This window comes from Gadus morhua, chromosome 14 (genome assembly GCF_902167405.1).
Source record: "Gadus morhua chromosome 14, gadMor3.0, whole genome shotgun sequence".
Lineage (NCBI taxonomy): Eukaryota > Metazoa > Chordata > Actinopteri > Gadiformes > Gadidae > Gadus > Gadus morhua.
In genome coordinates this window covers 21,052,548-21,077,911 of record NC_044061.1, presented here as the reverse complement: position 1 = coordinate 21,077,911, position 25,364 = coordinate 21,052,548, and the positions used below count along the sequence as shown (strand labels likewise).

At 42.5% G+C, this 25,364-nt stretch overlaps 2 protein-coding genes across 3 annotated transcripts; one reads left to right on the top strand and one right to left on the bottom strand.

Moving 5' to 3' along the window:
• Positions 1 to 131: 131 nt before the first annotated feature.
• cdhr5a (cadherin-related family member 5a) lies at positions 132 to 7,769 on the bottom strand. Its single transcript, XM_030376079.1, has 14 exons — positions 7,066 to 7,769; positions 6,626 to 6,798; positions 5,616 to 5,678; positions 5,306 to 5,395; positions 5,127 to 5,213; positions 4,868 to 4,972; positions 4,575 to 4,760; positions 3,962 to 4,052; positions 3,767 to 3,864; positions 3,222 to 3,428; positions 2,848 to 2,961; positions 2,673 to 2,739; positions 2,111 to 2,271; positions 132 to 1,542 (listed from the first exon to the last, which is right to left on the bottom strand). Exons 1-14 carry the CDS (start codon positions 7,154 to 7,156, stop codon positions 946 to 948), a joined length of 2,130 nt encoding a protein of 709 aa, XP_030231939.1. The 5' UTR covers positions 7,157 to 7,769; the 3' UTR covers positions 132 to 945.
• Positions 7,770 to 15,239: 7,470 nt separating this feature from the next.
• On the top strand, positions 15,240 to 24,987 carry drd4b (dopamine receptor D4b). 2 transcript variants are annotated; one of them, XM_030376082.1, is made up of 4 exons: positions 15,240 to 16,340; positions 16,990 to 17,102; positions 17,492 to 18,110; positions 22,846 to 24,987. In XM_030376082.1, the coding sequence occupies exons 1-4, from the start codon at positions 16,083 to 16,085 to the stop codon at positions 22,930 to 22,932; spliced, it is 1,077 nt and encodes a 358-aa protein (XP_030231942.1). In that variant the 5' UTR covers positions 15,240 to 16,082; the 3' UTR covers positions 22,933 to 24,987. The 2 variants fall into 2 exon arrangements, with proteins under 2 accessions (XP_030231942.1, XP_030231941.1); XM_030376081.1 differs by having other exon boundaries at positions 15,324 to 16,340; positions 17,492 to 18,114.
• Positions 24,988 to 25,364: the final 377 nt, after the last annotated feature.

The window sequence follows — 25,364 nt, the reverse complement described above, 5'->3', positions numbered from 1 at the left end:
GTTTGTAGTTTTTGGACTACGATGCTTCTCCATCTAATTACCATCTTTAATTAGAAGTCTGTAGCCTTCAGGGATATCAAATACTTCATAGGATTAATTGCAATGGACGAGGCAATTCATAACAATGGCAGTGACGTATCTTTCAATGTTTATTATTCCATCAAAACTACACTTTCCACTCTATACAAAATGTCAGCTTTTATATTAACATACTCTATCACAAATGGTTATCAACAACAATGAAATAAACTCCACAGAAAAGTCCCTGTTTTTAGTATTCACTAGATCCATGAATTGATGCATTACCCACACCTGCTTGCATGGGCCCATTTATGTGCCTATGTAGTGGTCCTGTGATGGGCAGTTCCATGTGCATGCTGTACATCATCCACTTTCCCATTGGACACCCCTTGAGATTGGTATTATTTTGGTCTGCGATATAAAATGGCCATTGACGTCCACCGTCAATTTGTGTAGTGGTTGATATGTTCTTGCACATGCAGGGAATTTGATATCTCACAGTAGCCTTGGCGTAGTGGTACCCCACTGGTCGTTCACTGCATTTCACTTCAGACCATCCTGAGTTCAAAAGGGAAATTGAGATCAGGATGCTCTCACGGGCCTAACAAAAAGTTAAAAAAATCTTAACGTCGATAACTTGCTTAATAATTGAAAACTGAAATGAGGTTCCTAGACGAGGTTCTGCCCCTGTAATGGTAACACCACCATCCATTCACTGTTCTCTGAAGTTGCGATGTAGAAACGGGGGATGGGCCGATATCCAGCGACGCTGAATCATCAAGAATTCAGCTTCATATCACAGAGTCCTCCGTTGGCTGACACATGGAGAATGTAACACGAGAACAAACAGCACTTTGTTCAGTTTGGTGAACTCATCTCCAATAGTCGAGGCCTACTGAAGAAATCATTTAAAAAGGGATTTCATTACGCTTGACCCCCGGTGTCCTCGTGTCCTCCTCCGTTCACCTCCTCTCCCTCCTTGGCAGAGTCACTACCTCCGGCGCCCACATCCTCACTAGGTTCCGTTTTTGCGTCCCCTTCCCCGCTACCCTCTGTCGCCGCCACCGTTTCCCCGGCCCCCCCTTCCATCTCGGCGTCCATCTCCTCCGCCGTCTCCTCGGCCACCCGGCCCACCGTGTCGGGGATTATCTCCACCTCGATGTCCGAGGAGTCCTCGCTCTCCTTGAACCACACAGTCTTCTGCCCCTCCCTCTTCCTCCGCTTGAGCTTGGTCTCCAGGTCCTCCCAGATCCGGCCCGACGCCCGTGCCAGGGGGCTTCCCTTGGGCACGTGGTTGGTGTAGAGGCCGCACGAGGAGCAGTGGTGGCCCCGGCGCTCCATGGGGATGACCCGTCCCCTGGCCTGCGGGACGGTGCTACGCTTGGTGGCGGCACAGCGCCGGCCCCCGCCGCCGCCGCCGCGACTCGGGTCGCCCTCGTTCTGGAAGCCGTCGTTGGTGTACTGCATGGAGTCCCTGTGGCCGCTCTTGTGCTGCTTGGAGCGCAGGCAAGGGCTCAGGCACTGGGGAGAGGAGGGAAAGGCCTTAGGTTAAAGGTGACATATTCTACCACCAGGTGTGAGTGGGATTGGCCGTTACAAGCCGTTTTGAAAATCTGCCTCTTCTGACATCACAAGTGGGCGTGTCCACCTAGATGTGTGCTGGATAGATCAGTCTACCAGCCTACCCAGTGGACTGAAGCAAACGTTGCTCATCTATCCGTCATACATCTAGGTGGACTCGCCGCACAGTGTTCGACTTTACAGAAGGGGTCCCTTTGAAGGTCTGCTGGGTGACATTCCTCAGGTGTTGCACAGAGCCCTTTTGACTCTCAGTGGATAAATATTCATGGATAAGGTCGGCACAGGAGAAAGGAAATTGACAGGACAGTCTGAAGCAGGGAATCTTGATGCAAATGTCAAAGCACATTGACATTTCTACAAATAAATAGGCGTTTTTTACATTCTATTCCATAAGAAAAAGTCTCTCTGGCTCACCATTATTTCAGACCTAAAATGATGTATCACTTGGACAATGTATACAAATATATGACATGATGATTCATAGCATTCAATACTAGACTGTGCTGACCTCGGATAGCTTATTGACGTTGCTGTTCCCCTTCCACAAGTGCGAAATCAGGAAGCCAATCACGATGAGGCAGAGAATCAGCACGGCTGCCATGATCAGACCCAGGAGAGCCATGTCCCCCGCCCGGTAGCCGCCCCCGGTTTGGGAGGGGACAGCCACCGCTGGGAAGGGAGGCAGGTTTCAGCATACATTTATACACAGATGTCAAAAACGTTTCTCAGTTATCTCAATTCCTCAATCAAACAATTAGTGTATCTAACTATAATTTGTCTATTCTATCCTTTGATTTTTTTCCACAACCGTTCATCCGATCAACTTGGAACCGTTCTGGTGTATTGCGAGTGTGAGGTTGTTAGGTTGAGCGGTGGAGTGATAATGGAGAAAAGCAATCGGCCCGTTCTGAAACGGGCACACTTTGAGCGGTTACTGCACTACTATTGAGAATCTGAGTAAAGGAAACTGTGGAAACTGTGTTTATGCCAAAGAAACGTCTTAGTCTTCTCTTATATCCATTTTTTATGTCCAACTGGTCAGAATTTGGTTAACCTATGGGTGGTCTTACCAGGTATAACCTGAACTGTGAGGGCAGCTGTACCGTACTCCCCCGTTGTGGTGTCCACAGCCTTGAGCTTCAAGCAGACAGTAAACAAGAGGCAAATGAGTTACACACCAAACTCCCATCGCTCATGCATGTTCTGAAGTGTGTTAGACTGTGCTGTATGCGTGTATCAGGTCACCTGCAGTGCGAAGGATTCGGTCTTCACCACTCGCTTCAGAATGACAAAGCCCTCAGCGGTGACGTTGACATAACTGCTGTACTGCACCTCGTACCGGACATCAGGGTTCACTCCCTAAAAGATACGGGTCAATCTATCAGCCCTAGCGGTGGATACAGATCTCCTGACCTAGAGAATGCATCTAAACCTAAGAAGACAGTGAGTATTGGATAGCATGATCATTTGATGAATTGCATTGATTGGTTGATTGATCAATCAGGTCATTGTTTCTAACCCATTAATTATTCAATCTCTACTAACAAATGAGTAATTGTTGAGAGGTAGTCTTAGATATCAGATTTCTGTCTAAACGTGTGTGTCAGTCCCCCACTCACAGTAGCAAAGTCCTCATCCCCCGCCCGGACCCTGTAGGGTCGGTTGGAGGTGCGGTCTCGCAGGATCATGCTCTCCGGTATGGAGTTGCTATAGATGAAGCCGTCATAGCGTTCCCGGTCGAAACGGGGTGGGTTCCGGCTCTTCTTCATCACCTCTATGGTCACCTGTGTCATGGCAAACTGATCCCGGTTGGTCACTTGAGAAGCCTGTAACTCCACACCAAGGAGGAAGATACATGAGCTTCTGTCTCCAACAGTGATGGCGGTCTGATTTAGGGCTGTTTTGGTTCAAAGTCGAAACAACGCAAGGAGATTTACGGACCCATTACGTCCTTGCGGACCCTCCTTGCGTCCACCGCAAGGGCCTGACGTGTGCGTCAAGGCGAGACAGCAGCAAGGGCTATGATTGGTCCGCTCACTTAAACCCGGCGCAGAACCAAAACAGGTTCACGACTTTGTCAAAGCGTCTGCGTGGTCCTTGCGTTGCATCGATGTGGAACCATAACTGAGCCTTTAGTGCTCAATATTGTAGAGAGGGACCGTACCAGAACAACGAGAGTGATTGGACCGACGATGTCAGCAGCCTTCACCATGGAGATGTTTCCTGTTTCTTCATTAATCTGGAAGATATTTCCCTCGTTCCCTGGATAAACACAGAGGAATGTCCATCTGTATCCCTACGATAGCATGAAAACGTCCTGATTCCAATGAAACTTTTGGGAGAATACAAACTGCCAAACCTCTGAGTATTTTATAGCTTATGGACTCGCTTCGATTCTTGTCTCCATCCTTTGCGTACAGAGGACCTGGCTCCAGTATCAAGTTCCCCTCCTGTGAACACAATCCAAGAGGCCTCAAACATTAAAATAACACATAATTATGCTATAAATGTGGTCAATGTCGGTCAACTGCAAATGACTGCAACTACAAAAGTGTAATTATTTCTTCTGACATTGTGGCAAAAGTTGTGAATTTGGTTTTCGGAGTAACAGAATGCAATACCTCTTAATTGACTTAATTCCACATATTGGTTCCTTTTAACACTGCTTCTGCACTATGAACAACAAACAAGTATGGTAGCATCACACCCACATTAGAGTTTGAAAGATGACACCTTGCTATTTAAAGCAAGGGCATTTGTTTTAGAATAATGTTTTCATGTTTCTTTTGGGGGGGGGGGGGCTGTCTTTGGAGGGAGGTTCTGAAGGGATGGGAGGATTTTTCTCGGTTGAATACATTCAAAATCTAGCGGATGGTTGGTTTTTCCAAATTGCCTCCCCTAGCTTTAAACCAGCAAGGTTGCGACAGACAAAGAACCCGAAGAACAGCCGAAGAACAGCAACAGATGCTCACCTCTTTCTCGGTCAGGTTGACTCTGCCCTTATAGCCGGTGCTGACACATAACTTTGCCATTCCTAAGTTGGCCCTCACACAGGGCTGGTACCATGGAGGCCTGTTGTCAATGTCCTTCACATGGACTGTGATTGTGGCCACCGATGTGAAGAAGGGCTTATTGGAGGTCGAACCGTTGAGTATGTCCTGAAATATGTGACAAGATACAGGGGTCAAGGGTAAGATACAATGTTGAAACAATCCAAAGTGTTTCTGTTAACTTAAGTGTTGAGGATGGTTAAGTGTTTTGGTACCTGGACATGCAAAACCAAATTGATCTTTTGTATCACGTCATAGTCCAATATGTTTTGGACCAGTATCCTCGGAGTGTTAATGTTCTCAAGACGAAAATACTTGTCCTGGAGTTACATTAAAGAAACACAAACACACAATAAAAATATATAGATTTGTTTTTAGCATGTATATTTTTCCCAAATATGCATGGTTTGAAAGCCAAGTCATGACAATATCTTATCCTTTTTTTATTTATTTTTTAACACAAATAGTACTTACTGTGGTGGGCTCTAAGCGATAGTACAGCACCTCCGAATCAATATCCGAAGCGTCTACAACTCCAACGCTGGAGTTCAAGGGGCTGAGCTGCAGCAGACAAAACAACCGTCAGACCAAAGTCTCTCAGCACTCCCAGCTCATCACATGAACATGCTCTGTGAAACGAGCCCTTTGCCCACCTCATTCACTTCTAGAACATAGTGGTCCTGTAGAAAGTTTGGCGGGTTGTCGTTGACGTTTTGAACAAACACTTTAACGGAGACATTCACCTAAAATAATGAAAAAAACATTGGAATTGGACCAACTTCAAATGGAATGAAAATAACAACACAGGCAAATGTTATTTTACAACAGACAAGTTAAACTAACAATGCAATGCATTGATTCATGAATTACGACAACAGCGTAAACAGACGTGTGTCTATGAGTATACGGTTGTGTGTTTTCGTGGCGGGCCCACTTCTAGAAGTGTCATCACGTTATACTCACAGATCTGGAGCCTGATCTGCTACACTGCACCTGCACCACCATGGCCTCTGCTCCTGATGGGGACTGAGAGAAACACACAGCAGGAACATATACAGTGGTTCAATAATTAACATGTCAACCATTTGAATAGTTTACTCATAATAATGCTCAAATGTCAGTTACTATTGCCTTCATGGATAATGACCGTATTGAGACTTAAACCTGCACTGTTAGGGTTTCCCAATAGCAGCCTCTAGTGGCTTGATTTGTAGATAACAGTTACTGTTGTTTTAAAATGTTAACAAAACTGAATGATGTCAAGACATGTAATACTACGCACACCGAATCAACTGAAATCTGCGATCATGTCTTCCAGGCAGGTAACGCCGTAATGTTTTAAATGACCTCTTAAAAACCCCAAAAAACCTGTCATCTCATATCAGATCCGTAACATCCTGCGACAAAGCTAGCATCGAGAATTTCCCACGGTTGGGTCGAGTAAAAGTGGACCGGAATATCATGATTTAAAGAGAAACATTCCCTGAATACATGGATTTGTAGATGGGCCCGTTTTATTCTTGAGAGACTTTTGTAATCGAGTAAAATAGTTGCAGTAGAAAAATGACATAGTGCAGGTTTAATCATCATGCTTTACAAACAAGAAGCCACTGTTCACTTTGGAGACAAGTAAACAGCTTGACTCCATTTTTGTTTTGTTCCCCACATTCCCTTAAACTCCTCAACTAAAACACATAAAATGTGTTTTAGTGGCTTGTACACAATGGCTTGTATATTTCTTCTGCATCAACATAGTGTTCTAATATAAAATTACTATCAAACAATTATTTACTTCATAAAAGTGCATCATAATTCATTCCAGCCCTACCAGGCGACAACCTAGCCTGTGGCCCCCAAGGAGTTATTGTAGCGCTCTGTCTTAATAGCTTCTGTTTTCACTTCGCTCCCTCAGTCTGGCTCCAACTGTGACCCTCAGTGACAAAGAAATAGCACTTCCAGTCATGGGAGATTACCTCATAGTCCAGGCCTTTCTTCACCAGCACTTCAACCTCCTTTAAGAAGAAGAGATCCTCCGGGTTTTTGACAATGGTCAGCCTCACGTCGCTATCGGCGTTGATTTTTGCCACCACGATATCAACGGTGTTGTTCTCTGGAACAAACACGGGCCCCGGAAGAACTGTACAAACTACAAAAGAGAAAGAATGACGTCAAAGCGGGATCAATACACGCTGTTTGCTTGTTAATTCGCTGCAACAAGTGGTTTCCAACTGCACCTGAGCCTGAACACACACATACTGAAGCCAATGGCTGAAAACAACAAACTCCAACCAAGAAACAAAACCAGGAACCACACACTCGGGCCGCTTCACTGGACGAGCATCTCAATGAAATATCCAACTCTGGCCAAATTGTGACAAAAAAAACAACAAAAAGACAGAGATGTTCCTCTTACTCTTTTGCGTACGACAGAGGTTGCAGAAGGCGACGAGCAGCACGCATCGCAGCAGGAGGTTGGCAGGTTTGTGTCCAGGTTTGTCCTCCATGTCCCCAGCCTCAGGAGGGTCCAGTGAATGAAGTGGCGAGGAGGATGAGGGCACCGTGGTACCAGCTGGTACTTCTCCACATAATGCCTCGTCTGTGCTCGTCCCCGGCGAGTGGGAGTCGACTACAGTCGCAATGTTTGTGACTTCATTTTACGGGGCATATATTGGCCCAAGTGGCTGTCCAACGGCGCGACTCACAACCTCCTACAACAAAAATACTTGCATCTGTTTTAGCCTCGACGGGTCTTTTTTTTCCTCCGCGTGCTGCTGCAGCGACCCCGTGTTCACAAAGCCTAGGCAGGAATCTGAGGAAGGAATGTTGGGTTAAAGACGTTTCCATGACGATATAGGGCTAACTCTTTCTTATCATTTTGTGGTTATTCTGGAACCATTCAAAGTGGGCTTTGAGATTCTCCATGCGACCCAACGTGTGTTTTATTAATGTTCATGTGCTTGTTGCTGAATATTTGACATCCCGATGCATCAGAATAAACTGAGAGACACTGTGTTCACATGGGGGGGGACACTACTTCATATTTAACCCTGTGTCACTGCAAAGCAACTGCCTACACACACACACACACACACACATACACATGCACGTACACATCCCCCCCATATGCACATCCACACACACACGCACAGACACGCACACCTCACACACACACACACACACACACACACACACACACACACACACACACACACACACACACACACACACACACACACACACACACACACACAGCCCCTCTTCACTCCTCTGTGTGGGAACAAGAGGCATACAGTTGCATGGTGTCACGTGAGCTTCACTTGGTGGTCCCTTAAGTCTGGCTACACGCACACGAACACAACCACATTATGTCAGTATTGTTTAAGGGGTCAATGTTAAATCCGAGACAGTCCTGTTTGTTTGGATAGCATTGCTCTGTCTGGAATAATAAATAGATAAAAATAAATAAATAATAGGAATAACAATAATAAGGATTCTAAGAATAGTTGAAATCATTGTTGCCAACGGTCATAACACATACAAATATGTGTTACTACAAAAATAATTGTTGCAAACTTTAATCTTGAGGGAATGTAATTTATAGTGCCATGGAAATTATGAGTAAAATGGTTTATATATGATTCAAGATTGTAAAATTGCCTGTAAACGCTTTTCTTTTAAATTGACTACATAGGCCTACACATGATGACAACATGACTGATATATTGTATTTTGTGTTGGCATCGTGTGTACTGGAAACTTAGACTGCACATCACTATTACCACCAACAGGAGGCACTAAAGTACAGCATTTGAGTGAACTCAATCAAATCCTAGTTACAAAACTGGGTGGCGCTGAATCAACGGATGTATAAGGATTAGTGCTGTCAGTTAAACGCGTTATTAACGGCGTTAAAGCAAACCAATTTTAATGGCGTTAATTTTTTTTTATCTTTGGCTCAAAATAAAGAAGCAGTAGCCTGACTGCTATTTTCAAGGCAGTATGTTTGTATGTTCATCGTTTAATTGAACTCTATAGGCTTTTCTTTTGTATCGTCCTGTTTTGATCAGTATATGCCAATGTTGTTATCTATAAAAAAAAAATTGCACAAGGCAAGCCGATGCACTTCTCAATGTTGATAAGAGCATTAAAATGATAAAGATTAATGGGACAAAGAAATCAAGGGATATTTAGCATAGAAAAAAAATGCGAAATCGACTATGACATTAATAAGATTATATATTTTAATCGCTTGACAGCACTAATAAGGATAAATGCATGTGTGCAACGTAGGTCGATGCGAACACTAAACATAAATGCACACTAATGTTTGTTTACAAGCAGGTTGTGCACCCTAACAGACAGTTGGATGACCTAGTTATGATTGGACGTAAGCAGAGCACGTGTCTGCCTATCTATAATATTGTCTGCTTTGATTGTATGCAGCCATAGACGAAAACACAGGGAATTAGCGGCTAGAGGCTTACAGCTATGATATAAATAAACCTACAGCTTAAAGGAGGTCAAGTGCTGTCCTAATTGTAGCCAGCATTTTAATATATGAGGCGTAAGATTGGATTCTGAAGCAAAGTTTGGAGAAAAGTATTTGTATCATAGATATCTTCACAACCAGAATACTTAATACTGCAATAATCAGTAATATGTTGGCAGGAAGAGCTCATAACGGCCAAGCTACCGGACCACCCAGGGGACTACCCCAGCCCACCGTTATAAACTCCGTCATGAATCCAGTCTCAATGACTGCCTTCTGCTGCAGATTCATTTTAATCTGATGCAGGCATCTTGAGCTGATCACTGTATGGCTTCTTGCATTTTTTTTGTTATTTTTTAACTCAGCACTCCTGGTAATACACTCTTTGTTTACATTCTCGTTTGCATGTTAATGTTTTACTTCCTAAAGATTATTTTCACATGAGGTGTGAAAAGGGAATGACAAACACAGGCTTCACTCATCACGCTGCTGCATGGTTCTTCACGTTTCATGTGCCAGGGCAATCAGATCCATCTTCTAGTTGAGTGTATTACCAGGGCACTGGTACATAAAAACAGCAGACACATTATTAGTGTAAGGAGCGACATCTGCGTTTGTCCTTCGAGGCCACATAGACTTATGTGTTTGCGTTGTTATTGTTTTTGTATAGCTCATTGAAGTAGTTGCGTGAAGTGCAGTAATCTCACCGAGGATTATCAGAGATCTAATTATAAGCATACCTAGTTCCTTTGTCTGCGGATCTCAGAGAGGCTGGCCTTTGAGCTCTGACTAGCACCTGGGCAAAGTGTCCATTCAAAATTCTCACTTCTTCATTTTAATTGAACTTTGTCACGCAAGTTCCCTCCTATTTGTTTTAAATCAAGGTCCACCCTGGTGTTGCAAACGAGCGCCACACGGCGCAGGCCACATCTGGCACGCCAGCAATATGATTTTGGCCCCCAGATAATTTCTAAATGTAAAAAAAACAACACACACATATATAGGCCTACGTATCTTTTTTCTTTACTGATTTATTTTCTGTTACCCGAAAATGAAAAATAAGGTGTTAATAACATAAGAACCCACGCAGAAAACAGATAGGCCGATAGAGAGGTATGAAGATAATGTCTTTGAATGGAAAAATATAGCAAAATATTATATGCGAGAGTAGAGATAAAATGCAGCCCTCATGCTGGGTTGACCAGGTCACCTGACTGAGACTGGGGGATGTTAAACACTCTGTGTTTTCCATTATTTGACATTACTAGACACATTTTGTACCTACTGTCATCAGACGTTTATTCCTTTGAAACAGGTGTGTCATATGGTTGCTACTTTCTTGTAAGATACAGATATTCACTTTTTGTCTGTCCTATTTTTTTCATTATACACCTTTGTGCCGATGTGAGCTGCTGACTGTTATACCTAATTTTCCCGCTGCGATAATCAATGATATCTATTGATGCAAATATACAAACGCATTCAAACCAGCTTTCTGTTGCTCTTTGCAGTCTACCTTTCTGAGATTACCTGTCAAATTGATTTCACCCTTCATCACAATTAATTACCAATCACAAAAGCTTTTCATGAAGAAAAAGATACATACCTTGCTGGGGATGGGATGAACTATGTCCTGTATCGCCAAACAAAAGTAGCTCACCTTTGAGTTTATATTACACTAGGCAAAAGCTATCCCTGCAGTCTATATGGTATCTTTTGCTGAGGCCTTCATGTCTGGCTTCTGATTGGCCGGCATAATTCTTCTGTATGATCCATTTCATAGTTTCATGTGTTGTGTTACATATGGGATTCATTATTTTACAATACATGGTTATTTGAATCCAAATTATTCCATTAAATATGAAAGTCATGTTGGGTCTTTCGAATGTTTTCAATGAATTATACATTATACAAAAAAATGGCTTTTGAATTTAATTGAAGGAGATTTCAAAATGTCAGCTGGCATCCAGAGATATCTGTGCAACCACTTTAATGTTGTAACTAAATGATAATAATAGTATTCACATCAGTAAACCACCAGCAGTTATTCAGCCAATTACATTTTTATTGTTTTATCTTACAATTATATGATCATGGCCTGCATGCCAATCAAATAATGAGAAAGTATTTATAGTATTTTATGTTAAATAGTTGACTTTCATAAACTACAGCATAATGTTCTTAAATATCTTGAATTGATAGCAGGGCAGAATCATCATCTTGATAATATGGATTTTCCTGTATTTCAGCAAGTGAAATTCAAAGCATGATATCAAGTCAGTGTTGATGCAAACAAACTGACCATTAGTCATTTCTGTAATGGCCTGTGTTTCCACAGCAGCACAATCTCAGTGTGTCTCAAGCGAGACACACAGAGAGTGAAAACAGAATCACAGTAAGGTTTCGGGTTTAAATAATAACAATGGGTTTATTAAAAAAGGGTCAGGTTAAGTGAAGTGGAATTCCAACTTAAAGTCTTCCCGGACGAGGCAATAATTTCTCTGAAGGGCTTTAGGATGATGGGTCTGCTTAGACGCCAGGAGAAAATAGGTAAGACCCAGCAGTTAAGACAAACAGCAGATCACCCCTTAATAGTTCACACTTTTCATATTGAAAGTTCCTTCCTTCATTATACTTTGGTTCCATTTCCACTGGTCGTTAACTATTCTGTTCTCTCTAGAAGGACATACACAAAAACAAAACAATGAATGAGTAATGTAAAAAGAGAAGCATCAGAAGGTATTATATGCCAGGGCAGACATACTTTAATAAAAGGTTGCAGCAAATTCAAAGCTTTGGGCCCTGAAGTATAGCTGATGTGATGTGTGGAAGTTTATTCCTGATAAGCGGTACATGAAAACTAAAAGCCACTGCACAAAGCGTGGCTGGAACCTTGAGACAGTAAGCAGTCGAGCCCTGAATGATCTGACAGCTCTGGCGGGTTCATAACACAGAAGCTGCTTTATAAACTTGGCTAAGAGGCAGCCAGTACATTGATCTCAGCACTGGAGTGATGTGGTCTGCTTGAGCCTTTTAATGGAAAAATAAAAGCATGGATGGGTCGGTCTCTTGCGTAGACGTGAAATGATACCTGGTTGTACCTCATTCACATTTTCATGGATAAAGCATTGTCCAGACTAACTCAGAATGATAAAACATGACCCATAGAATTCCAGTTAAAAAACATGCAGTCAATAAATATAATTCTTTAAAATTGTAAAAAAAAACTACAATGTAAATGTTTGATAGTTTAATAATAAAAAAATAATAATCCAGCGAGGAATCGGACTAGTTTCCAGTGTTGTTTATTTGCAGTCCAACCAGGAAGTCAATAATACTGAGAAGGAAAAGTTCCCTATAGTGTCTGGCAGTTGGTTTAGTTCACATTAGGGTGTGACTTTCTTTTTAAGCTGGGCACACACACACACACACACACACACACACACACACGCACGCGCACGCGCACGCGCACGCACACACACACACACACACACACACACACACACACTACCACACGCCTCCTTTCTCAGTAATTACGTATATTCCATTAATAACATGTATCTCAAAGTACCCCTGTCTTATAAATATTTAAAAGTAATCTCACTATTTTTCTCAAAAGTTGCAAGGAACCCTGAGGAGCTTTATAACCATCCCTATGGGATCAAGCATTATTCACACTGCTCTTCATTCCTCCACACGTCTTGCACCTAGTACGTGGAAGACTAGTCGGACCATTGCTCTTCAGTAAAATATGAACTGAATGTTCGTCTGGAACTGATTTAAATCATTTCTGCAAAAAATAAATCAGTGGGTTCATGGTTGATTTAAACAAAATCAAAGGGACGTTTTTGAAGACGTTCCTGAAAGGTTTTGGAAGACCAAAAACATAGAACAGATACCCAATATTGTCTGCTTAATATTAGCTTTTCTTACATCTGCTGTTGGTCCTCGTTCAAAAGGCATTCATTGATTTGAACTGTTGAACTGTTTGAGCTGTGACACACAATACATATACAGAACCAGTACAATATGTCTCCCCAATCAATAAAGGCAATCCATATACTACTTCGGTAGTAATACTGTTGCTATCATTCCCTTTTTCTCCTTCAAATAGCATGTGAGTTGCTGGGTTGAATGTGAAATGTAAGACATTCGGAGTTGTGCCACCATGTTATTCACTGTGTAGCCATAGAAGCACCTTTCTTTACAGACACACAAACAGATGTGCACACGCGCACACACACACACACACACACACACACACACACACACACACACACACACACACACACACACACACACACACACACACACACACACACACACACACACACACACACACACACACACACACACACACACACACTCAGTACCAGCTTCCAATGACCAATTGAGAGTTGTTCCATTGCTATTCTGGCCAATCTTACCCTGCCTCTTTTCAGGGGCAAGTCCTCTTAAAACGAGGACGTCCCGCTCCCCATGGATCTGAGCTATATGTGAATCATGAGCCTTTTGTTCCACAAGTCCTGTATTCACCCACACTGAGACACGTTAGTCACCGTATAGCCAGATCCAATGAATTGCTTAACAAGCTGCCCCGGTTCTTTGTGTGGGTTTTCCCTTTGACTATGCAGTAAAATATAGGTCTGGAAACATTGCAAGGTGTTTTGCTGGAATGAATGAATGATGATGATGATGTTGGGCACATGAACGCACAAGTTAAACTGCAACGATTATTTACACTGCAGGTTTCTGATGTTAATCCGTTGAATGTTCCTGTGTTTTAGCTCCATTAAACATTGGCAAAAAAATAACCACAACAGAGGTTTCCCTCTCATTGATTCACAGTTGTGACACGACCACATCCTCCACAACCTTTCCCGTTCTGTTCTCCCGTCTCTCAAACTAGAGGCCGAGATGAACATCTGTGGTCCTACGAGCACGTGTGCTGATTTTAGGAGCGCTCACCAAAATTCCAGCAGATGCTTCCTCCTTCCAACCCTTCCTGCCTCCGGGCCTTTGATTGAATTTTTTTTTCTGATTTTTCCTACTCTGTGTTAAAGCCGAACAGCAGTTGAATGCTATATTTTAATGAGATTCATGCCCACCGGAGCACCAAGGTGCACACGCTTTCCGTCTCAGGCCCAAGCGCCAGGCGAAGACGTCAGCTGGGCCCCATCGGCTGTTGCTGCATGCTGTCACTTCCCCATCCCCCTTCGTTGACAGTGAGGATCGGCCACTGGTTCACACTCGTTCACACAGTCGGCCCCTTGTTCACAGGTTGTGTTTCTCCGTACAAAACATTGGGTCAGTGCGGTCAGCAAATGGGTGCATACGTGCAAATGCCAAGTCTGGGAACTGTGTTTTCACAGCGTGCATCTTTAAGGAAAACAACAGACACCTTGGTTTTAATCAGCAAACTCTTCCAACCAAGACCTTCCAGACAATGAATCCTGAAGACATCCAAGAAGACATCGACCTGTAGCAATCCAGCATTTATCAGTGAATCCCTTTGGGCTCCTATATATTTAAGGAGCTTCTTTTTAGACCTCAGGCAGATTGTGTGTTTTACAACATAGGCTGATTTTTCGCTTTTTAGCATCTACCTCTCCTTTAAACATTCTTTAATGTATCCACACACTTCATTCCATTGAGGTTAAGATGCAGGCAGGCATGCCTCAAGACTCTAACATTTCTTTGCACTTTTAATGGAGCCAGGCGATCATTAGGATCATTATGAGAGGGGGCCACATCCAAGATATATCACTGCATATATTATTAACGATCTGTAAAAAGATTTCCCGCGTCATGACTCTTTTTCTATTTTCATTGGAAGGGTTACTTGGCCTGGTTTGCATTGGCTTATCAAGTATCTATTGGAGGAGAGGTTGGAGTGGGAGACCTGGTAGGTGTGGATGATGTAGAAAGGGTGTATGATTTGTGTGTGTGTGTGTGTGTGTGTGTGTGTGTGTGTGTGTGTGTGTGTGTGTGTGTGTGTGTGTGTGTGTGTGTGTGTGTGTGTGTGTGTGTGTGTGTGTGTGTGTGTGTGTGTGTGTGTGTGTGTGTGTGTGTGCGTGATGAATAAGGACACTCACTGTAAGTCTATGTCATTAAACCTGGATGTTTATTTTAATTGCAAGGACAGCCCCCATTCACCCTCTATTAATGCCCCTAATGGGCTTTCCTCGACCATACCATCGTATCATCCCATTGACGATATAACATTCCGTGAGCACCTTGAACCAGAGACTGATGATCATTAACCTAGTGACATGCTTCATTCTCGTCTTACTTTGTAGCCTACTGCTGACGCCCTTCGCCGATTGGTTTCCAACTCAACCCAGAGCACTGGCACACTCGATTTGAGGCAAGCGCTGCTACAGACTTTAGAAGACGTAGGAGATTGTCTCTCACCTTTCGTCATAAGAAGCTTGGAGCTGCTGGCGGATTTAGCAGGATCTGCCTTTTGATTCGTCCACTCAGCTGACTTAGCCTACCTTAACGCTTAAACAAATCAGCCGGGAAACCGACAAGGGAAAGCGCAACCTTAGTTTGAAACGCAAATAGAATAGCATGGCAACTATACAACTGCAGAAGACAACGAAAAAGTAACAAAGATAAGAAAGAATAAGAAAGTCTCGTTGGATAGCTCGGGGTGTTTGTGTGTGCGTGGTTGTTTCTGCTGCAGCCAGTTCTCCTCACCCTCTCGGCCGGGGTTGAGCGTCTTTCCGCCTTGGAGGTGCTGATCTCACACCGCTGTCCTGTCGTGGAAGGTCCGCTCTCTTTTTTTTAATTTGCCGTGAGACAAACGCCCGAAGATTCAACGAAAACTTTTTTCTAGACTTTTGGATATAATACTTCGATGAAAACGTGGGCTAAAGCCGTTCTCCCGTGGACGAGGAGTCGAAGAAGGACTTTACGAACCTTCACCGTCGGCGACGATGTCGGACAACTCCACTGAATGGACTGAGAACAACACCCGGATAGTTGTTGCGTTGGCCCACAACAGCTATAATTTTCCGGCTCTCATATTCGGGATATTACTGACAATAGTTATCACTGGCGGAAATGTGCTCGTATGTGTTAGTGTGTATTTGGAAAAAGCGTTGAAAACGACAACAAACTATTTTATAGTCAGTTTGGCATTTGCCGACCTACTTCTGGCCATTCTCGTTTTGCCACTTTTTGTTTATACACAGGTAAGCTCTGACCTCCTTGACCCTTCGACCAATTATATTATTAATATTCGTTAGGCCTATGTTTCTCTACATGATGCCTTGTCCTTGCTACAACCTTACCAAATACAATAAGGATATTATTCATAAGGTTATCTTTTTTGTCTGAGGATAGGGTTTGGCTTAGAACAAATATGGTCTCATTCCGACCTATTGCCTAGGATCAAATGTGCATGGGATTAACGACATCAAATCCATCAAACAAGTTAATTTTAAAACCTTGGAAAGAACACACCGTTCAGCACTGTAGCAGCTTCACCTGCTCAATGCCGCAACACTGATAAAGGTCAACCATTTCTGTAACTGGGGATTGTTTATGGATTACATGGAACTTTAAGGAATTGTTGTATTTATCAGAATAAATGTAATTGAATAAAGATAGAAAGATGAATAGATGTACACATATACATTATATACATAGACAGATACTGTTGTGCAAATATACAGATGAAAATCAGCGCAAAGAGAAGATCAGTCAGCTAGGGACATATTGTGTCTTCCCTTGGACACTTTGACCTATCATAAGCTCAAGCGGAATGTAACGTTCCTGTTCCAGATTAACAGCAAACAACTTGGTGTCATGAATGTATGTGTATTTGCTGTCTATCTCCAGTTTCAGGGTGGAGTGTGGACCTTGAACATGGTGGTGTGTGATGGGCTGATGACCATGGATGTGATGCTTTGCACTGCATCCATATTTAACCTCTGTGCCATCAGTGTGGACAGGTCCGTGCTCTTCCACACCTAAAGCCTGCCTGTTTGCTAGGAAATCCCTACAAGAAGTCCATGTTTTTCAGATGAAACTTTGGATAAATTAGATCAGTTGTCGACCCTTCCTGCTTATATATATATATATATATATATATATATAAGCTTATATATATATATATATATATATATATATATATATACATATAAGCAGGAAGGGTCGCCAACCGATCTAATTTATCCAAAGTTTCATCTGCAGCACGTTCACATGTTTTACTGCTAGACCCAGTTCCAGCATGTCGTCCCAAGTTCCGACAGGGGGTGTGACCCAACTCTTTGATGATCACTCTATGTTACGTTCCATGGGTTAATGGGGAGACCCATAACACTCTGTATTCTTCCCCCAGGTTCATCGCCGTGTCCATACCCCTGAACTACAACCGCAAACACGTGGACCACCGTCAGATCGTGCTGCTGTCCGCCACCTGGCTCCTGGCCCTGGCCGTGGCGTCCCCCGTCATGTTCGGCATCAACCGCGTGCCCCGGCGCGACCCCAGCGAGTGCAAGCTGGAGGACGACAACTACGTCATCTACTCCTCCGTCTGCTCCTTCTTCATCCCCTGCCCCATCATGCTGCTGCTCTACTTCGCCATGTTCCGGGGGCTGCGGCGCTGGGAGGAGTCCCGCAAGGCCAAGCTCAAGACCAGCATCGAGGTGTGCCGGAAGCTGCAGCACGCCGCCGCCGCCGTCAACGCCGGCAGCGTGGCGGGCGCCCACGGCAACGGGCCGACCGTCAGGGGCACCATCCCCGGCCCGCTCCCCATGCCCCTGCCGCGCATCATCGAGAGGGACCTGGCCCAGACGCGGCTGGAGGAGATGGAGGACTCCATGGAGCCGGAGATCCCTTACCCGCGGCAGTACCGGGAGAACTCTGTCCCGACTCTGACCTACCACCACCAGCACAGGAAGAAGAGGGCCAAGATCAATGGGCGCGAGCGGAAGGCCATGAGGGTCCTCCCAGTTGTGGTGGGTAAGTGGCCTCACCCTCTCTCTCCCGCCTCCCCCCTGAGCAGGTGGGGTTCAGTGGGTCCCCCGTTAGAGGAGGACCATGTCGTTTTGGGAGTTGGGCATCCTACACTTAGGCGTCTTCTTCTGTGGTGAGGATGTAGACGCTTTAAGACAGTTAAAGGGAGCTATTGGGAACTATAGGGAACTATAGAGAGCTATAGGGAGCTATAGAGAGCTATAGGGAACTATAAGGAACTATAGGGAACAATAGGGAGCATTAGGTTACAGCCTGGATCCAAGCCCTTTGAATGAAGACCAGGTATCAATCCACCGGTTTCAAGGTTTTGGAAATATGGTTTATTCTACCCTACAGGCGACAGCTGATATTTATTAACTTGTTGATGAAATGTATACGGGGTCTGTAACATGGTATTTGTGTAAACCTGGAAGGATTATCTAAAGTATTTGCGTTGACTGAAATCCTTCGGGCATGTTCCCTGTAATTCTAGTATCAGCCATTTTTAACCTTTATGAATGAATGCCTGGTGTCTGACTCTGGACTGCTGCTTGCTGGTGAATTTATTGCTGCTATTAATGGCTGCAAAGTTTTCATACATTAAATTCCAAAAGCATCAAATCCCTGAAGGAATGGACTCTGGAATTAGTTTGAGTATTCAGGATTTACAATTAATCAAGATCCACCAGAAAATGTGTGTGGGTATGGCTGCTCATTACTTATTAGTAGGAGGTGAGTCACATGATCTGTCAGCCTATTATAACGACTTTTTGTCTCCATATACATCATACATACGTTTTAGTGGTAGACTGTTACACAAGAGACAAGGCAGACCTGAGTGCTAGCAAGGAGACAAAAAAAGAAAATAAGCAAGAAGGAATTATTAAAAGAAAGGCTACACTGTTGGAAAGATTGTTTCTCTATTGTTTCAAAGTTAAAAACCTGGCAGGCTGCCTCAGTGATTTACAATTCCACAGTTGAGCCCTTTGATTTGTTAATTCTCAACAGAACAATAAATAGAGCTTGCTTATCAAACTAGGTTGCTTTTGTATTCGGTTGTTATGTATGGGGTCATTTTTATGGCATTATGTGTGCGTATGTATAACAATTGCGTTTGGTAAAAAGTTGGAGCAGCGCCGTGAAACTCTAAGTGTACATTTTCTACCACTTAGTCTACGAGTTAACTTATTTATTTTTTTGGTAGTATTGTTGCAGCAAGTCAATTGATACTCATACTCAAAAGTCTTTGTGTCTTGACCAATTTGCTCAGTCTCTCCTGTTAGTTGGAAAGGAATGATATCATTAGCCGGATTATCCGTCAATCAAACATATCTGAAAAGCGAGCTAGAAATGATGGAGCAAAGTAGTGGTAACTTTACACGTTCAGACAAATAAGTCTGTGAATCAAATAGTTACATGATTGAATAACAGTGGCTTGCTTTTTACCTCTCTAGTCATATCTTCGTGCATTTCTTTCTCGCTTTCCAGATATGTTTGATTGACAGATAATCCAGTCAATGACATCCTTCATTTTTAACTAGTGTGGGGAGAATAAGGTGATTGGTTAAGACATGTTTGACAGATAAACTACCAAATAATATCATTCCTTTTCATATAGTGGAAGACAGAGAAAATTGGTCAGGACTGCACAAAGTTGTAAACTGATGTGGGGCTGGAGAAAAACGATTGTGAGTAGAGTTTTAGGGCAAAGTAGAATTTTAGGGCACAACTCCTTTCTTTCAGCTACACAAAATATGTTTACAAGTACACAATTGTTTTACAACCTTAATGCATTCAAATAAGCTCATACTGTTGTGAAGTAATGATATGGGAGTCATTAAAACAGACTAATAGTCTTAATTTGGTAACAGAGTAAACACATTTCGTTCTGGCACTTTCATATATGTGCCCCAGTTTTCTGCCCTAATGAAGAAAGATATTCACAGTGACATTAATGTTAACAAGTAAATTAAAGTAAGGCAAGGCAAGGCAAGGCAAGGAAACTTTATTTATATAGCACTTTTCATACCAGAGGCAGACTCAAAGTGCTTCACATATAAACATTGTCATACAATAAAATAAAATACTAGATAAGTAAAAGAAAACATATGCAAAGAAATGGGTAAAATAGAAAGTTAAAAAGGCATTTTAGTATTAAAATAGAAAATAAAGGCAAAGTTAAAAAAGTTAAAAAATGCAATGTATTTAAGATTTAGCAGAAAGCTAAAGCAAACATAAAAGTCTTCAGTCTTGTTTTAAAGGTGCTCAGAGTTGGGGCAAGTCTTAAATCCTCTGGGAGTTTATTCCAGCCGTTTGTTGCATAGTAACTGTAAAGTAAACAAAACAAAAATAAGTATGAAGGAGAGGAGACCGTAAAGAGTGTATGGTATGTGTGTCTAGTAAATGTGTGAACCCACAATAGACTGTAATCACATTTAGTTAGCCTCACTACCTTATCATTGTAAGCAAGGAGAGGCACCAGGATTGAATAATTGAGCTTTATAGATGAGCTGAGATTTATGGGCGAGCTGAGAGGCATATAGATAAGAAATGTCCGTAAAATTACTGTCTAGCCCAACCGGCTACGCTTTTATCTTTGTTTACTTAGGTAGAATATGCATGTCGACACACATTATTTGCTTTCATTCTTATACACCAAGCCATCCCCCTACCCTAATTGAACTGAAAAAACAAGGATCGCTCTCTCTTATTTTGACCCATGTTGACGTGAGAGTGTACTGTGAAAGTAGGAAGCTGTGAAAGCGTCACTTTTGGCTGGGGCTCCGGTGAACTAGCGTCATTATCGTTTAAAGCCCTAAATCCAATTATTATGCAACAGTTGTTCCTGAGCACCTCCATTCCTTCCTCCAGAGACTGGCCAACAGATTCAGGTTGGCTCCGCGTGGGTCTATTGACACACTTGACCCACAATTAATATAAATTAATTTAAAAGCGGTAACTAAACACATAGAAAGCGACAGGTCATTTAGGACAGTGGTTTTAATTAACAGCATTTATATAAACCCACTTAGGATGTTTAGCTTGGTTTGGGCATTGCACTGTGTCAAGATTTAGTCTGAACTGACGGGACGAATGAAGTCCTAGCTGCAAATGCTTTTAGTGTGCTGCGGGAACCCTCAACGCAGAATATATTACCAATATTTAAATAATAAGACTCACTCTGGACTACAGGACTAATCCACCCCCTCAAAAAAAGATGGCAGTTTCCAAAGTCCCTTATTCAAGACATTGTTTCTCAGGCATAACAGTCGGATCACTTGACGTTTGTTGGTGAGACAATATTTCAATAAGGGACCACGGATGCCCTGAATCCGTCTTATGCATAAGGATGAGGCCAGCCTGGGCCACTGACAACAGGCTTGTGGTGATTATGCAAAGTCTGCGCAATCTCCCTGAAAGAGAGACCATGCAGTCCATCTACCTCCTACAGCTTGGATAATAAATCATATTACGCATTATATCAGTAACACAGGATGACACTTGAAGGAAATTGCTGCAGTTTCCCTGGGATCTAGTGTCATGGGTATGCCACACATATCCTTAATGCCTAGTAATAAATTTGCCTCTGAGCTTGTGAAAAAATACTTTCTATAGACCAACACAAAAGAGCAAATTTCAGTTTATAACTGGAGTATGTACATGTACATTGTTAAGTCATAAAGAAATGACAATAGCAGTAGTAAAAGTCTTTGGTCATTGGTAATTAGTAATTAAGCCTGAAAGTATTTGTCATTATGTGTTGATATTGTTTTATTTGAAACTGCCACAGTGTTTCTAATGCCAGATGTGGTCAGCCTAGGATAGGGTATATTTAGGTTTATGTAGGATTTTAACTTACTACAACTCTCTTGACTATTCTTGTAATGGTGGAGTATTACCTGCAAAGAATCCCATGATGCGTTCTGTTGTTCAGACGCTATTGTCCACTCTACCTCTTATCTTGTCAGCGAGATGGGACCAACCGAGGATAGTTGTTATAATATAAATTATGATATACTATTGAATATGTAAACTGAAATTATTTGGTGAATATATGAATAGCATTTCCATACACATAATTCTTTGGTGGAATCAGAACTGCTTCCCCCCATAGTCATGCCCAACCCTCCCCTAGATACCTTACTTAGACAACTATACGGGATATGCAGTTAATATACAACTGCAATGTTTTTTGACATGCTTTGTTTTTTGAGATGTTGTTGCCAGTTGGGATGGGGACTATTTTGCAAAATGTTTTTCAAAACAAAATAACTGCATTATCCATTATAGGTGCATTAAAAAAACTGAAACCCAATACTGAATACTTGTGAGTTGTGACTAGTGTCTGCCGTACTGATAGCCATCTGTTTTGAGCGGAACATTTTCCATGTAGACATCTATCCTGAGGGCTGAAAGGCCAGCACACCTGGCGCCAGAGTGGTAATGGGAAACTGTCTGGTTTTTGTGTCGTGTGTACACAATTCGATTATATGAGTCCTGGTGGTGTACCAAAAGAAAGTGAACCAGAAATACAGATTGTATTGTGAAAGATTCAACCTTTTATTCAAAGAGGGATGTGATTTGGTTGTTTTTCACACACATTATTCTGTTGTTGTCCACAGTATTTGTTTATTGATCTATTTTCACTTTTCAGCTCGAAAATGTCCCCGGCGAGGAAATCCAGATGACCACTGTAGACTTACGACCTTCCTTTGCTCTCTTAATGTCCCCATGCAGGCTGCTTCCTCTTCTGCTGGACTCCCTTCTTTGTGGTGCACACAACCCGTGCCATATGCTCTACGTGTGACATTCCCGCTAGTCTGATGGACATCGTCACGTGGCTGGGCTACGTGAACAGCGCGCTCAACCCCATCATCTACACCATCTTCAACACCGAGTTCAGGAAGTTCTTTAAGAAGTTCCTGCATGGCTTTTGCTGCCATAAGATCTCCCTCTTCCGTGGCTGATGGAAAGTTTGCAGGGATGCTGATGACCCACGCCCCGCGGTTATGTCCGTCGACCACCATGGCTGGGATTTATGATTTGATGCTTGAATGGACCCTGTGGTTGGTTAACGGTGGATATATGGTGGTGTAGGATCTGTGCCCTTGGAGGGCCCAAGGCATGTCGGATCTCTTGCGAAGGCGTTGGAAAGGGCTTAGCCGAAGCTGCCCCGTGAAACATCGGCCAATAAAGGAAAGTCTTTAGGGGTCTATCTGTAATGTTTCTCAGTTCTGAATATTCTTGAAGTGTATTCTGTAATGTTTACATTTAGCTTCGTCCCTGGGTGGAAGAAACTAGAATTACGCGGTTCTTGCAATGCATATTCGATTTTATAATACATATAATGTATGATATATATGTATATCTACATATATATATTTAAAAATGCATGTATTCAATTGTATATTGTAGTTATATGCCTTAAATTTGAGTAATATATTTAAGTCCTCTAAGATATAACACACACACACACACACACACACATACACAATCTCAATCTCCCACACACGCACACGTACACAATAATTAAATACATGTGTTATAGAAATCTTTGTACTAGATTGTATTACTGCAATATGTTCATTTTCATAATGTTGTTGTAGAGAACAACAGCAGTGTGCATTTGTTCTGGTGTTAAGTTTGCTTGTGAATGTACCAGCCCTGTACTGGCTTTAAGGGTAGAATAATGGACCCACTTTTGGCCTCGTAATTGTCATAAAGGACAATGTCTACCATTCAGTTTTATTATACGTTGAAGGTCTTGGATATTTAATGCTTAATGCAAATCAATGGGCCAAAACAGCATACAGTAGATTATATTATGTCCTATGTAAAGTACATTTGCATGTAAAGGCAAGGTAACTTCGGATTGATAAAGTCTCGAAGGCTACAGTTACACTTGTTGCTTCAACGTGACTTATGCACCAATCTGGATTCACAAAAGTTGCATTAAGCTAACATTTTGGGCGGCTACACTGTCGTAAGTGTGGATGGTAGTCACTCCTGAAAACCCGTACATGAATACTTAAAATGACTTGCAAACCCCTATCAGTTCTTCCTAGGTCATTAGCATATTCTCCTAATTGGGGTCGGAGGTGAAAGCCACTTAGGCTAATGAGTGGCTGCCCACTAACTGATTGAAATCGTCTGCTCTCTCCTAAGCAAGTTTTAACATGTAGTTCAATGTAAAAGTGTAGATATTGTGCGTCAAAACAGCGCTGGCCAGTCATAGGCCTACCTAGAGCCTATAGTAATATCATAACAGTAAGGGGACATACATCGCAAATGACCTACATATATCACCATTTACTCTCTCTGGACATCCAAGTACCATCATGTGACACCATGTTGCCTCCCCACGACACGGGTGACCTGACCCACTCCCTGTAATACGATTAATAAGCCTGCCTGTCAATAATCAGCTCCGCACAGCCGCTCCTTCCTACAGACAGACAGCGTTTCACAGACTATAATCAATGGCTACAGTGTTTCGTGTCATTTTATGTTTGTGTCTTTGCCCAAAGGATCACTTGCAACACGAAAAAATAACAACTCCTGTCATACGTCTTGCTGTTTCTCAGGAGATCCGAAACACAGTTCCGACCCAGAGAGCTTGAATGCAGAAGGCAGAGCTGAAATGACAATTGTAACTGCGGCCAAAATCCTGTGCTAGTGGTTTACAGATGTCTGTGATCATCCTACAAGTCTGGGTCTGTGTGTTTGTAAGCTAATGAGTTGCGTGTATACATTTTGTGATATTACAGTACCTTGCCTGCTAAGAACTGTTGGGTTACTGACAGTGCCTATAATGTATGCCATATCCACGTTTTATGTGGAAAGCTTTCTATTAAAGATCCACATCTTTTCAAGCGTTAACTAAGTGTCACTAACGTTCGATTGGCCTAACTAAAATGACAGGAATTTGATAAGCCTCTTACAGCCAATGGGATTTATGGGGCTCGGGCCGGGCGGGCTGTCTGGTGTTTTTAGCATTAGCTATTTGATGTGCAAGGACACCTCCCACGAGGCAGATATGTAATGAATATATTCGATTGAACTTGAAATGGATTTATATTTTATGGAACCATCATTGAGATAAATTGACTGTATTAAATCAAGTATGTTTAAGTACTTTTCACAGTTGGTAGCACCGTTCGAAATGCTATTAAGGCAGCCACCCTGAGGCCAGTCTAGACCTCCTTAAGAAATACTGGGGAGGAGGGCAATGGAAATTCTTGCAAACATGAACATAA